At 47.9% G+C, this 16010-nt stretch overlaps 1 protein-coding gene across 3 annotated transcripts in view; it reads right to left on the bottom strand.

Annotated features, from left to right (window-relative positions):
- ZNHIT6 (zinc finger HIT-type containing 6) overlaps positions 1-16010 on the bottom strand; it is a 211851-nt gene that overhangs the window by 121359 nt on the left and 74482 nt on the right. For all 3 annotated transcript variants that reach the window (XM_086954090.1, XM_086954092.1, XM_086954094.1), the window contains one exon: positions 5576-5679. In XM_086954090.1, coding sequence (XP_086810216.1) covers positions 5576-5679 — 104 coding nt within the window. The remainder of the gene's footprint in view (positions 1-5575; positions 5680-16010) is intronic.

Raw genomic sequence — 16010 nt, forward strand, 5'->3', positions numbered from 1 at the left:
GTCAAGCCAGAGCAATCAGGGAGCCCAAAAGAAACAAAGGCGACCCTCAAATGGACCCACGGGCCAGAGGCCCTGGTTTCGCAAGAGGCCTCAAGCAGCTCATCAAAATATGCAGGCCACAGTGCATAATGATGCAGTGTGGTCGAAGATTCTGGTCACTGGAAATGCTCGAGGCTGGGGCTACTTGGAGACAGAAGATCTTCTTGGAAGGAAGCCAACAAGCCTTTGCAACTGCCAGTTGACGCGGTGCACAGGGTGTTAAAATCTAGTTTGCAGCGTAAACATTATCGGCGCCATCTTGTCCCTTTTCCAGGCCCATACCTGTGCGTAAGCAGCAGCCATTTTGAGTACCATGGCCTCTCAGCCCATTGCCGATTGCCAGCGTGTCTCTCTGACCCCGCAAGCATCCCCCACGCACTGACTCACATGCTCGGGCCATAAAACACCGCTTCAGCGCGGCCCTGCATCGGAACCACATCCCGTACCAGGCCAACACCTCCCTCCATCCCTTTCATGACCACGGATCCTTTGATAACCCCCTTCCTCCATGCCCGATTGTCCGAACTGATCCCAGGCCATCACCTAGCCCTGCGGATGTAGTTTATTGCTCTTACTGTAAAACTCACCCCTCTTTAAAGGAGCTAAGATTAATCAATGCTTCCACCCCATGAGATCCGATCAATCGCACACATTCCGGGAACCGGCGGAATGTCCAGCTGCGCGATAGTCATCACCTACTGAGATTGGGGTGGGTACTTCTACTGTAGATATGTGTGGTAACGGGCCTGAAGCGGGGATTCCGAGGATGTCTTTCCTTACAAAGTATTTGCAAGAGTGTGCTACATGTAATAAACTGCAATAAAAGCCATAAACCTGTGCATAAGAGGCCAGGCCTCGGAGATGCAGAGAGAGCACCTCGTGGCGATACCCTGATTGACTGATCTGACGTGTTCTGTTCCGACGGAATTAAACTTTGTTTCCCGCTTCTCCAGTTTCCAGCGCCTGCCTCTTTATTTGTTAAATCCTCGAATGGTATGAGAGGCGATTACCGCCAAGCAGCGTCTAAAGATTATCTATTGAAACTGCTGTTTCCACAAGGGGTTCGGTTATTGCAGCCCCACGAGGGATACTGGTATCAAACTTGGTGAGAGGGCAGGGCAGGCTTCAAGAGCTGTGGCGAACCACCACCTGTGTTGCATAACCTTTCGGAGTCTGGAGGATATTAGCATCAGCAGACCAGTTGAGTTAGTTGCAGTGACTGCGAATGCAGGGAATTGACTCCTTCACTTCAAGGGAGATTTCTTCAGGTGTCTTTGATGCCCACAGGCCTCGGAAGGTTCCTGTATGGTGCACAGACAACGCAGCAGACTGAAAGGGAGATGAAGTTGAGCCCTAACGAAGTCCAGAGTGTCCAGATGGTAGAGGAAGAAGTGGTCTGATCTAAATCTTATCCCACAATGAAAATAGGGACCTACACCCACGTAAGCCCTCAAGTATCCTAAGGAAAGAGTTGGGACGATTCAGGGGACCCCCCTTCAGGGGAGTGCCTGGACAGGGGGTGGTTACTCCAATGTTCTTTGTGCAGTTCGCTCCCAGAGCTGGTTTGAACTGCACTATGCATGGGAACACCAAATGTGTCCCTCTTGCAGACTGAGTGGTGCTGGCAAGTGCACCCACCTGGCCCCAATACACTAAATCCTGTCTGGGAGGTGGTCACACCTCCCTCTGATAGGATGCCTATTGTTCTGGCTTCCCCTGTTCGAGCTTGGCTCAGCAGCAGGAGGGCAGAATTGTGTCTTTGGTCGGCAGCAACCATTATGTGCAATCCGGGTCTAGAAGACCGGTACCGGGAGCACTGAGAGCCTAACGGAGGTCTCTTCCAGTGCTTGGACTCATACCCTTCACACCGTTTACGGTGTATGGGGTATGATCCCAACATGTTTGATACCAAACATGATAGGATTCGTTGCAGCCAGTTTCGAGATGGTCATCGCGTAATTATGTGGTGCCCCTCTTTATAGTATATGGCTGCTTCACTTACAAATCGGGAGAATGGACGCTCTAGACTGTAGGGGTGTCCTGCTCGTGCAGGGGCACCCTCACACTTAGAACCAACCATCCTTCCTTCAGGATTAATAAGGCCTGCTATATGTGTGACTTATAGGCTTTAAGTGCAGTGACCCTAGATATATGAAACCTATATCTTAATAAGTGGTGCTAGCACAGCTTACACAGGCTGCAATGGCAAGCCTGTAGTTCCATTTTAAATGGTCTCCCATGGGTGACATAATGCATGCTTCAGCCCATGGGGGACATCTGGGGTACCTATGCCCTAAGTACCTTACTACCATATACTAGGGACTGAGGAGGATACTCCAGTATCCAATCTAGGAACTACTTAAGTACTGAACATAACAATTTAAGGAAGAAAGCAGATAGACTAGGGGTCCTGATTATCAGGGTCCCAGTCAGACAAGTCAATAACAGCTTAGCACTAGGCAAAAGGTGGGGGTAACCATAAAAGCAGATCCTACTTTCCTACAAGCTCGGGCTGGGGAGCCCTGGTGCTGAGGTGTTTTGTACGATAGATTAGTAATTTAGAGGTCCTCGCGGTTCTCGATGTACCTGTAGGAGATGGAAAAAAAACACAACAGTGCCACTCTCTGTGTGGCGCTGGCCTCTCTTGTCGTCCCTCGTCATGGAGGAAAGATTTGGCAGTGGTGGTGTTCTGACTGAACACAAACAAGCCTTGATGTTTGCGAACTAGCTATGGTACTCGAGTACTGGTCTAGGGCAGCTCCTCAGAGTCCTGGTATCTCCAATCGTGGCAGTTAGTCGGATTTGACTTCCTGGAGCACAAAGTCCATTTACTGGGGTACTACTCCCTCAGTTGGCCAGAGGATTGACAGAAGGCGGCACCTGCAGTCGGTGCCTGCTGGTGCAGGGAAGTAGCTTCTCCACTCTATGGGGGATACTGCTGAGTCGGGAAAGTGATGAGCACACCACCAAGGGTCTGGGGAGGCTGTTCTGCTTCTGGAGACGTCAGTATAGGTGGTTGTCAGGAGAGCAGCAGTCATGCAGGATGTTGTGCCAAAGAAGATGCAGGTCCACAGTTCTCATGTCTTCGGGCTCTTCTTTGTCCTCTTCTTTTAGCAGACATAACAGTGTTTCTGGTGTCAGGGGGCCACGGACATGCTGAATTTAGGGGTGAGAAGGTTAGGAGCCTACAGGCTTCTTAGCCCTGGGGTCACTACACCCTCTATATGACCACTTCCTGTGGGGAGTGTGCATAACTCTGTCCCAGAGTTCCCTATTCGACCAAAAACAAGATGGTGGAACCCTTCTTACGTGGAGCACATGTGGTAGCCCACCTTAAAGTGGTAGCCTCGTGGTGGAACACGCCTACTGCATAGCTAATTTCCAACCTGTTCTGATGCCAAATGGGCCTCAGAGCATGGGGTTGCACCTCCCAAGTTTGGGGGAAGCCGGGGCCGTATATCAAAGGTGGCAGGGTCCTGGCCTGGATATGCTAAATCACTAGCCATCCTACTGGAAGAGGTGTGAACACCTTCCTCTGAAGCAGGCATTGCTCCTGACCTCTGAGACCTGCAGGGGGTCAGAAACTCATCTGTGGTGGCAGGCTGGAAGATACCAGTCAGCCTGCATACTAGATAGTGATAGATTTTTCCATGGGCCCCTCGAAAGGTGCCCTCTGGATGCATGCCATAACAAATCTAGTACTGGCAACAGTACAGATTTATTAGGCCAATGTGTTTGATACCAAACTCTATAGGTTTCAGTAACACCACTATGTATCTGGGGAAGTACATATATTTAAGATAGCTTCCCTGTTCACTTGTACCATCTAGTAACTGAACTAGACCTCACAGGGGGATATCTGCTCATGCAGATAATTCCTTCTCTTGTAATGGAAGGCACCCTGCCTTAACCCTGCCTTAGGGCTATAAGGCATGCTGTAGGAGTGACTAACATATATTATATTCAGTGACTTTGGCATGGCACACAGTGAGTATGCCATGTTGTGCTTTCACATATGATTTGCACCATGTCATACAGCCTGCAATGGAAGTCTGCATGCGATTTGTATGGGGGTCGCTTAGGCTGGCATAATACATGCAGCAGTCCTTAGAGGTCAGCTTCAGCACCCATGTCTTAGGTACCAGGGGTACCATTTACTAGGGACTTAGAGGGGCGCTAAAGTGAGTACCAATTCTTACACAATTAGACCATTTTGCCTTGTTTTTAGGAAAAGAGCACTAGCACTAGGGAATGGTTAGCGGGGACCGAGTGTACATCAGTCGAAATAAATCAGTACCAGTGATAAAAATTGGGGGTGACCATGACAAAAAGGGGCCCTTTCTTACAAGGACATGTTATTGTTTAATGAATGATTATACTTCACTATGCATAAAAATCGCATTTTGATAAAAACATCCTCAGAATCCGGCAAATTGTGGGTAATTCTAAGTGGTACCAAAAATCCCTATAGCGAAAACAGATTTTTGGGCACATTTGAAAAATCTACAGCTTTCCTTCAGACCCAGTTTTATTTATTTGATTTTTCATTATGAAGTGTTGATGATAGGTGCACACAAATAAATAACTAAGCCACAGCTCAGTTGCTGGCTCGGCAGATTGCTGATTTTGGACAACCTACATACAATATATATCTCAGCAACCTATACAATCTGACAAAAAGTAATGGTATAACACTTTCATACATCAGCCACCACTTGAAAACCCACAAATGCAAATCCCCAGGTGCCAATTTCTTTTTTCCCTACTTTCCCTATTTTTTTAGTTTAATCAATTAACCTCTCTGGGAAACCCTTGAGCAATCTACACGAATGACCTCTTACGGAATTCTGTATAGGATTCAGAAATGTGTAGATTTCTGGGTGTACCAATCTGTTCCTCCCCCTAGTCAAGTTGTAAATAGGAAGAAAATGCAAAAATCGAAAACATGGACCAACCCTTAAAAAATTGCAAAACTTCAGATTTTTTTTTTAAACTGTCCCTTTTTGACATTTGTTAAGACGGCGATGTTAGCACAGCAAACCTTTTCCTGAGGCCATTCCTTAAATAAAAAAACAGAAAAAAATACACTTTTCAAATAATACTTTTTTCAATTTTTTCATAAAGCACCAGACATTTGTCATATTTTGGTTATTTAGTCAGGCTCTTTAGGGTAAATCACAAAGCCTGGATGCCTATGTAATCCGCTACGTGAGGGGAAATCCTAACAAGTGGACTGGGGTCCTCATGCTGAGTAGGCCATTAATAGTTAACACCATTCTAAATCAAGGTGTTATCTGATACAAAGTCGAAAATATGTGCAACAAGCACTACACAACTCATTTATTTCAAGAAATACTGAGAACAGCAGCACTGACTATATAACTGAAATACAAATATTGATAACGAGCATTCTTCAAATAAAATATTGCCACACAAGACTCATCAACTTGTTTGTAAAAAAAATCTATATCACAGCAATTTTGAAAATGCACATGTATATTTTTACAGGTGAGAAATAAACCAACAGAAAACAAACCTTGTATGGAAGATTGTAGAATTCTCTTTTCTCTTTTGGAATCCAATGGGTAAGATGTGTAGGTCTATATTGCGCTTTCTGGCTTGTTTTTTCAGAGAATTAAGCTCGGGGAAAGAAATTGTAAACTTAAAATAGGTGTTTCACAAGTAGGTAGTAGATTCATCAATATTAGTAATTCAAGGACAAAATAATAAACATAACCTAAAATTAATGGAAACCACATTTGTAAATAAACCACTAACTTTATTAGTATGATTGACAAACAGGATATTAACATCAGTAATGCCCTTTCTAGTGTATAATCTTTTTAACCCGAAATTTCTCACCAAACCGGATCCGGAAACTTGCATTAGCTGCCGCACACCACCAGTTGATGCCATTGAACTCTGCCTCAACTCTGCGCTGCCTCCAGTTGTGTGTGTATTGTGTATTGGCATTTATATAGCGCACTACTTACCCGTAGGGTCCCAAGGCGCTTCGACCGCTGCGAAACCCTTCCTGGCTTCCCTGAGAGATGGTCCCTTAATGGGTATCTCCAGGGTGAGACCAGGCATCCCCGGCGGTCTGGTGGGGCCGTTAGTGAAGATGAGGCAAGCTAATGCCCAGAGTTGCCGAGTGTGATCGCTGATCAGAGTGGACAACATGGTGCCTCTCCTGTGCATTGATGGCAGTTTAACATCTTTGTTTCCTGAGCACACGAGTGCGCCTTGGACTGGGCTGTAGGAGGTAGCTCAGCAGCAACAGGTACGGGGTGAAAGCAGTGGACCAAATTAGCAATCTGTCAGTGGTGTATGATTGCTCCCTGCTGCACACTTCCCAGCCCCACCCCCCATGACCATACCTGTACTGGCAGGGAGGCACGATCCCCCAATGGAGCGGCTAGCAGAGGGAGGACCCACACAGGCTAGCGTGTGGGGGTTGATTGGCGGTTCTCCATCGTATCGCTATAGGCTTAGATAAACCTCAAGCAAGCGCCAGACCTGAGAAATAGGACTTCTGACACAAGTCACAAGAGAAAACTGGGCAATCTCTAGAGGGCAAACCAAGCCAACATATCGATCAGGATCCCACTCGAGCTAGGAATTGCAGGCTACTCCCAAAACTGAAACGGACACGGTTGCCTTGGACATTAATCTACCGAGAGCCGACGGACAGAAAATGACAGCTATAGGGAGTGCTGCTGAGACCTCAGAAGAAGTGTGGTAGTGGTTGGAGCGGAGGGATGGCAGACCATTGAGCAGAAGAAACACATGGACGTGCACTCAAGGGAACGTGATGAAACCTGGAGATCCATCCCACCAATAGAAGTAGGAAGCAACACAACAGAAGCAGGTTGGATTTCCAATGACCATCACATGCGGGACGATTAAGCAACAGACCTTGTGGACTACGTGACTAAAGGCCAAAGGAGCAGCAGGACGGCCGAGCCGTGACCACTAACACACCCCCAAATCCTCAGTTGGGAAGGGACAGAAACCATTTTGTGTTGTCATTTTACGTTTTAAATAATGTTTTGATACTGTTTAAGGGGCGACAAAACGTCAATCATAGTGGATTTGGTCAGTTCTCAATCCACAGCATTGGGCAGTAGGGTGGGGGGATTGTTACAGTTGGAAGGGGGTTGGGTGTTGGCAGCTTGAGATACAGCATCTACGTTTCAAAGGTGGTGGCAGGTGGTGCATGCCCAGAGACAAGAAGTGAGGTTGTGGCAATGCAAAGGTCTACAGAATTACGGGTTCTGGTAGACTGGACCTCAGAGTCCTAACCTGGAATGTCAATAGATTGGAGATTAAAGTAAATTTGGAGGGGGTCACGAAGTTGTGTGGTTGACAAGTGCCAGATCGGATATTACTTTAGGAAATGCACCTCATGGGTAATAAATGTGGGTGACTATATAGGGTCCTAGCTCATTAACATCAGGCTAATGATGGATAAGGATATTAGCTTTAAATGCCGCCCCTTACAATTAAACAAATTGGCTTGACCTGGAGCGCTGCTAGGCTGCCATACTAGGAGAATAGAATGGGTAAAAAGATTCAGTGTCGATTTATTTTCCTCCGTCCCTCCAGTCACTGATGGGTCAGTGGATCATACAAGCCCATGATGCTACAATGGTCCTGGGGGGTGATCTGAATTGTGCTACGCAAGGTGAACTCAATAGGGCTTTGATGACTGCACAGTCAAGTAGAGTAGACAAATGACTATACAACTTCACAAAGGAGCTGGGACTGGTAGACCCCTGGCAGGTAGACCACCCAAGGGAACAGCAGTACTCATGAGTGTCAGGATGCGGGTGGAGCTGTGCAGTTCTGTTCTAGGCTATTTGACGGTGCCCGCAATGCATGAAACAAATGCACGGACGCCCAGTTTTTTCTGAGTGGTATCTCGGACCACTCTTCCCCTATCCATTAGGCTATAAACAAATATACAATGACATAGGACAGATCAGAGGCTAGCCCTCTGGGAACTCTACACCTGGGAGGTCAAAAAGCAATTGATTACCACCACAGAATGCTATTTTAAGGAATGTACATGGACGGTTGAATCAGCCATGTAGCTGTGGAAAGTGTACAAGACTATGGGTAACTAGATAGCTGCTTTGGCAGGAAAAAGTATAGAGAAATACAAGATAGCCATGTACAATATTGAACAGTGGCTCCGTAGGTGTGAAGCTAAATTCCTGCAAGATTCCGGTGCCTACCTGTCTCATAACATAGCATTGGCCAGAGAAGAATACAGGCAGTCGGCAGAGGGCAATGCAAGGGCACACTTAAGGGTGTGAGGACACAAGCTTTATGAAGTGGCCAATAAGGCGGGCAACGACCTGGCGGGGCTGATGCGGTGTGAGACAGGACAGAGATGGGTGTGGGTGTGCAAACAGATGAGGGTAATACTGTGCATACTACCAACAATACTGCAGGGGCCTTTTCAGGGTATCTGGAAAACCTATACAACTCTAGGGTACCTGGTACCACAGGGTAACAGCTGAAGAAAAAGGTAGAACCACCTGAGGCGGGGAAGCCACAAAAGAGCTTACAAGAGTTAAGACTCCTGGCTTCAAAGGTCTGCTGCCAGAATTGTTTTAAAGCCTCAGTTGGAAATTGTAAAAGCCCCTTACACAGATGTTCTACAAGGGCTGTGGGGAAGATATTATCCAAATTCATGGAAACGAAAAACAGGTGGATGAGTGCACCTTCTATAGACCATTTCGCTACTCAATACAGAAGTAAATATTTTGGCCAAAATTACTAGCTACCCGCCTTCAAGACGAGTTTGATAAATAAATAGTCCCTGATCTGCCTGGTTTTATGTAACATACATCAACACGACTAATCTGCGATGCTTGAATGATGTCTTTAATAAATCACCAGTCATAGGATACTCTCTCGAGACGCCAAAAAGGCATTGTATTTGACTAAATGGCCGTATCTGATGGCAATCCTATGCAGGATCGTTTTTTTAACAGAATTCTCATCATGGGCCCACTTATTGTGCAATAACCCCATCGCTAGAGTTAGGGTGAAGAGGACAATATCGCAAAACTTTGACTACGCCAAGGGACACAGCAAGGCTGCCCACTAATATTTGCTATTTGCTCTGGGATTTGAGCTGCTGGTGGTAATGGATCTGATGTGATTCACAGATAAGGGGACAGGAATATTTTCGCAGATGACATTCTCCTCTACTTAGAGGACCCTGTGCGGTCTATCCCTAGAGTCTTAGATATTCTAAGTATATTCGGGAAGTATTCTGAGGTGCAGATAAATTGGCAAAAATCATCAGGCTTTCGCCTCACTGACAGGAAACTGGTTGACAGTTAGGATTATCCTATGCAATGGATGTGAACTGGATTTTGATATTTTGGTATCCATGTGTTGGAAATAGCCCTTTGAGCAGGGTTATCCTCAAACCTTTTGGCTTCGTCCTCCAATTTGTCCGACTTTTTGTTGGCTTTAGGACTCTGGGCACTTTACCCCTGCTACTCCACTTTACCCCTGCTACTCAGTGCTTAAGTGCATGTGCTCTCTCCACTAAAACATGGTATGATTGCCTTACTCCTGTTTGGCATATTTAATTTACTTATAAGTCCCTTGTAAAGGTGTATCCCATATACCCAGGGCATGTAAATTAAATGCTTTTAGTGGACCTGCAGTGCAGATTGCACAAACCCACAGAAGTATCCTTTGAAACCGGTCTCAGGCCTGGCACTGCAAGGCCTGCGTGCACTATTTACTGTCAAATTGACTTAGCATTTAAGAATTCTTGCCAATTCTTAAACCCTTTTTTACTACAAAAAAGTCAACCCTAAGGTAGGCCCTAGAGAGCGCTAGGGTCAGGGCGCTGCATATCTAAAAGATAAAACCCTGCTCGTTTTACAAATAGCACTCTAGAGGAAAGAGTCAACAGAGAAAACAAGCAGGGTGGTGGTTCTAAGAGAGACCCTGAGTAGGATCCAGAGATTTGTGAGGAATCTGAAGGGAGAGGGGTCCCAGTCCGTACCCCAAGAGGGCAGTGACCCCGAGGAGGTAGAAAATGACGGGGCAAGGGTGCCAGTAGAGAGTGAGGACCCCATAGAAAAGGAGTCCCTTGCTGGTTCGAGTGCCAGGAGCAGTGTCACCTCCCATTCCCATCCGCTGAGGAACTCAAGGATAGAAATGCAGAGAGGGACCTGAAGTTGCAGCTGGCGCAGCTGGCTGTAGAGCAGAGAAGGCTAAAGGTTGAAGGATGCTTAGCTCAGGAGAGGATGGCAGAGGCAGAAACGACCTTTGCCAGGGAAAGCTTGCTTTTCAGGAACGGAAACTAACCCTTGAGCATAGTGTTAGAGTTCTGGACTCACCAGCGCTGCAGGTGGAGTCCAGAGGTGGCAACAATTGTAGATCTAGTGTTAGGAACAACACCAGCATACCCACAGACTTGGTTTCTAGCTTCAAAGAGCGGGATGACATACGTCAGTGGCTGCAGGAGTATGAGAAGGCTCTAACAGTGGGCAGGGTCCCTGAAGAGGATTGGGGAACTGGCCTAGGGAGTTATATTCCTGGGGATGGGAGGGACACCCTACTGGCCCTAGAAGGGAAAGACAGGCAGAGGTACATCCCCATAAAGGAAGCCCTGATTGCAATGTATGGATCCACCTTTGAAGGATATAGGTTGAGGTTCAGAGGCAGTAGGAAACTGCCTCACCAGTCATGGGAGGGGGAGTTTGTAGAGGATTGTTGCAAAGCACTAGATGGTTGGATGAAGACTAGCACAGTATAACACTTTTGAAGAGCTTTAGAATCGGATTGTCAGAGAGCACATGCTCCGTTGTTCTTTTCCAGGACTACACCAACACCTGTTGGATTGTAAATGCTTTGACCCCAGGGATCTTGCAAAAGTGGCAGGTCTTTGGGTGAGAACCAGAAGGTCTGGAAAGGCACTTCGCTCCAACCAGTTGTGGTGTCTGGCAGTACCACTGCACAAAGGAGGGTGCAGGAGCCCAGATGGCAGGGAGGGCAGGACTCGCCCATAACCCCTGTCATGCCTAAGGGTACAGGCACTGGGTTAGAGGGCCAGGTTCAGGGTATCACCACTGACCTGAAGAGAGGAGCAGCTTCCACAAGTGTCCCTACAATTTTGTCTTCATGGGGGTGCCACTCCTGGTGGGAGGGTACAGAACCTCAGAAGAAGGAGCAGGGAAAGGAAGGACTCGCCCCTGACCGAGTTCAACCAAGGGTGCAGACCCCGGGTTGGGAGACAACTTGCAGGGCAGAACCCCTGAACTGGTGGGAGAAATGTGCAGGACAGCTGCTACAAGTGCCCTGATAGTTCTGGATTCTGGGGGTACCACTCCTAGAAGGAGGATGCAGAACCCCAGAAGGAGGGACAAGGGGATGAAGGACTTGTCTGTCTCCTGTCCAGCTTAAGGGTACAGTTCAGGTGTTCTACTCTGCAACAGGTTGGAGGGCCTGTTGCAGAGTAGAACACCTGAACTGGTGGGCAGTGGAGTAGAGCAAGGATGTAAAGTACCTGGGGCAACCACCCCCACCCCTGAGACATCACAGAGGCCAGAGACCCCTTGATGACTTGGGGCCTGGCTCTGGCCACTGACAGCTAAGGAGTCCTCATGGGTTAGCTAAGGTTCTCCTGAGAGCATAGACAGAGGGGTCCAACTGGGTTCAGAGGGGCGTAGCACTGGCAAGTGCAGCCCCTGCAGTTGTGGGTCATCTCCCACATTCTATCGCCCATCAAGGCATTAATTGGTCTAACCTGGGAAATGAACTTCAGCAGTCACACTAGTGTATATTAATTAATATCATGACAACTCTTAAACTCTACTTCTCTGGCACCATTGCCTAGAAACCACAGTTAATGACTCAACCAACAAAACTATTTGAAAAGTAGCATCAATGATGTCAAATATATTTACGACCTCGTGTGCCGGCGCCCAATTGAACTTTGCAGGATTCAGCCTTTTCCATTAACTGCCAGTGCCCACCGCCACGTTACACACTTCTCATTTTCCTGCTACGGGGACGTTCTATTTCGAGGACTGCCTCCCTGAGCAGACGCACTCTTGAGCTGACGCCGCCGTTGGCTGAAACACTGCAGCAGAGAGAGACGATCGGTTCGAGGTTGTGCCTTCCCCCTTTTGACTCAGGGTCTAATAGCGGAGGTTCACAGAGACGTCTGGGATTGTGAGGCCCCGCTCTGCCACTCTGGGCTGCCGGCTCGGGCAGGACTTGCCTTCCATTCTTGGCCCGACGGCCCACATCCTGCCTACAAGTTTCTTCAGCATTTGCTCACACAGATTTCCCGATCTCGAGGGGGCTGTAATCAAGCGTTAATTGGGAAGAGGACCCTCTGTAAATCTCCTCGGTCAGAAGAAGAACGGGTCAGCACCATAGTGCATGGATCACCCAGCACAGAGGAAACATTACTGTATTGCGTGTAGTAGACTGCAGGGGATTATTGTTGATGATTTTTCGGGATACCTGCATTTCTGGCAACAGGTGGTGGTTTCTATGTAGACATTTCCTAGCTTTATGTATCTCATGACCGGAGCATTTATTAACCTTTTGGGTACCAAGCACATTGACGCTTATGATATCAGGATACCGAGGACCATTGCAATTTTCGTTTTAGATGAGCAGTCATTATGATAGATGGGGATTCATATGTGCTTGGCTATGACCTACCTGCTGCATTTCATGCCCTGATGTTATAATGTACGTCATTTTGATTTTCTCATACCGATTCAGGATTGCCAGAGTATGCACAGTATTTATGATGTACGTTGTTTTAGTCTATGACTTATGTGTAATATACAATCTATATTTTATATTATCCTGTGTGGAGTCTCTTTTTGTGGTGTATTTATTGGGTCACAAGTGCTTTACACATTGACTGAGTATAAGCCGGACTGCTCTGTGCCAGGCTACTATGGAGTGAGCATAGGTTATCTTCGGTGTATAACTTACTTGCCCTGACTAATGTGGTCGGTTCTGCCTGGCTTCGGTGCAAACCCTAGCCAACCAGAAGCCTAATTTTTAACACCATATCACCACTAACGTAAAAGACTTTATGTGGCGTAACCTTGGTAGAACACTTGACTAATATCAGGCTGAAGTTGACCATTGGAGAAAACACCCATTATTGGGACTAGGGCAGGCAGCATTGAACAAAATGATCACTTGTCCCAAGTTCCTATATATACAGAAAAATACACCATATGAGCTTCACAATAGTTCTTTAACCGGGGATGATGCAGTAACTAGAACACCTTCATGGGACAGGTGACTGCCTAGGATTGAACTCTGGATACTTTCAAGAAATATCTATGAGGGAGGGATAGCCCTACCTTATTTAAAACTTGTTTTACTGGGCCTCCCAGCTGATAGTTGTAATCGATTGGACATTCGCCTCACAGCACGAAACATTGTTGTTGGTAGATAGGAGAATTCTGACATCTAATGTGTACATGAAAGTGCTGAATGTGGCCGCATCAGGGCCAAACAGAACTCCCCTAAAGCCACAGTGATTAAGATGCAGCACAAAGGTGATGAATGGCGGGGCAAAATCATGCTAGAAACACTCCTGTGGAGCTCTATTGCTGTTTGGGAAATGGGTAACTTGAAGGGATTTCACAAGTGAGATCAGATAGGCATTTCTAAATTATGCGATATCGGGAGTCATGAGGGTTTGCTGTCATTTTCAAAATTAAAACAGCAATACGAACCGGCCAATTTCTGATAATTTAAATACCTTCAATGGGCATGAACAAACAATCTGCTTGATGTGGTAGACGAGTCTCCCCTTGAACATAGCAATCTGTACATCACCATGCAATTTTGCAAGTGTATCGTACAATTTTGACCATTTGCGGGAGGTCCCTTTAGCAACTCAGGGATCAATAGGAACAGGGATTAGGGTGTCTGGGTGATACAGATTGGTAAGAAGCCTGGAGATATCCAAAGGAACTCAAGATCCTCCACAGGACCTATTATACAAGTTACTACTTGTGTAAAGATAGATCTGTAAGAGACATTAGTTAGTGATAGATTCCTTAGCTTAGAATATCCCCAGGTGTCAAACTGGATCCGGAAAGTTTTGCTTTTGTACCCCTGCGTGTCGGTGCAGCTCCGCGCTCGTCACTGGTGACGTGAGCGCAGTGATGTCACGGAGACTACTTAGGCGCCAGCCATGCGCGTTGAAGTCAGTTCGATAGACGATTTTCCGCCCGCCGAAACGCAGAGCCATGCAAGATACTGACCATTGGTGCATAAAACTAGGGCCCTAAAAGGGGATGACCTTAACCCTAGTAATCAGTTCGCAGAACGGGGAGGATGGGTGGGGCGGTCAGGAATCTATCACTAACTAATGTCTCTTACAGATATATCTTTACCCAAGTAGTAACTTGTGCTCCCGAAAGAGACACGTTAGTGATAGATTCCTTACCTTAGAATAGCTACCCCAGCAATACCAACCCCGGTGGTGGGTCTGCGAACAGGATTACACCAGAAAGTCACGGAGCACCTAACAGCCACAGAAGCCGTCTCTCCGGACCGGACTGTCAAGGCAGTAGTGTTTGGTAAAAGTGTGCAGCGAGGCCCTCGTAGCTGCCTGACACATGTCCTGCAGGGGAACGCCGCATCTCAAAGCAGTAGTGGCTGCAGTTGCACTGGTCGAATGGGCACGCAACCCCACAGGAGGCTCCTTCTTAGCCAAGGAGTAACATGCTTTGATGCACAGAACGACCCACCAGGAAATGGTCAGTTTGTGCACAGCCCAACCTTTTTTGGCGCCCATGTAGCCAACAAAGAGCTGATCAACCACCCCGAACTGTTGTGTACGCTGCAGATAGAAAGCAAGTGCACGCTTTGGGTCCAGATGGTGGAACCTCTCCTCTTTCCTCAAAGGATGCGGAGGCGGAAAGAAGGTGGGCAAAGTGATGGTCTGCCCGATGTGGAAGGGCGTGACAACCTTTGGCAAGAAAGAAGGACGGGTCCTTAAAACCACCTAGTCCGGATGAAAGGAAAGGAGGTTTAGAAGAAAGAGCCTGGAACTCACTCACTGTTCTAGCAGAGGTGATAGCTAACAGGAAAGCCGTCTTTAGTTTAAAAAGACGTAAAGGACAGTTATGAAGAGGCTCAAAGGGAGCGCACATCAGAAAAGTCAAGACAAGATTTAAGTCCCGTTGAGGCATTATGAAAGGCATGGGAGGGGGGCGTGGCTTGGGCGCCGATGGCGATGGTCGCCTGAGAGCTCGGCTCCGGGACTGAGCCCGGGATTATCCTGTTAATCGGAGGCCGCGGGGCACCCTAGCCCCCGCAAATCGTTGCTCGGCCCACCTGGACCCCACTGAGACGCCCGGCGCGGCCTGGACGAGTGGTGCTTTGCCCGAAACACGAAGTTTGAGGTCCCGGGAAGAACGACCCAATATGGCGCCCGGACCCCTTTGTCCCCTTGGACGGGGCCATTAGCCTGGATGAACGCCGCTGGTCATAGCGTGCCCTCCGCTCTTGTGTTATCCAGGAGAGTGAGGAGCTGAACTCTGCCCTGTTGAGACCCTGGTATTGATGGATGCACCCGGGCGATCGGAGCTCCTACCATAGTGGACCCGGGCACGCAGACGACTGGAAGTCCCGGCGGTGGTGACGACCTCCGACGCGGCGCTTGGCTGCATCCCCCGATCGTCCCGATCCCATGGGGAGCATAACCCCCTGGCGCCACAAAGTCTCTGGAGGTGTGGGTGGCCCTCGTTCTAGATCCTCGTCAACCAGACGGACCTGCCCGGCCTGGCGCCGAGTGTCTCCGCCTCCTCCTCAGCGCTCTCAGACGACACGGTGGTGGCGCGAGCCGAACCTGCGGAGATCCACCTGGCCTTGGAGAAGAGGATCACCGGCCTTCACCCCGAGGACTCCCATTCGGGAGAGTTATAGTCGGCGTCCGCACTCGG

This window comes from Lissotriton vulgaris, chromosome 1_1 (assembly GCF_964263255.1).
Source record: "Lissotriton vulgaris chromosome 1_1, aLisVul1.2, whole genome shotgun sequence".
Classification (NCBI taxonomy): Eukaryota; Metazoa; Chordata; class Amphibia; order Caudata; family Salamandridae; genus Lissotriton; species Lissotriton vulgaris.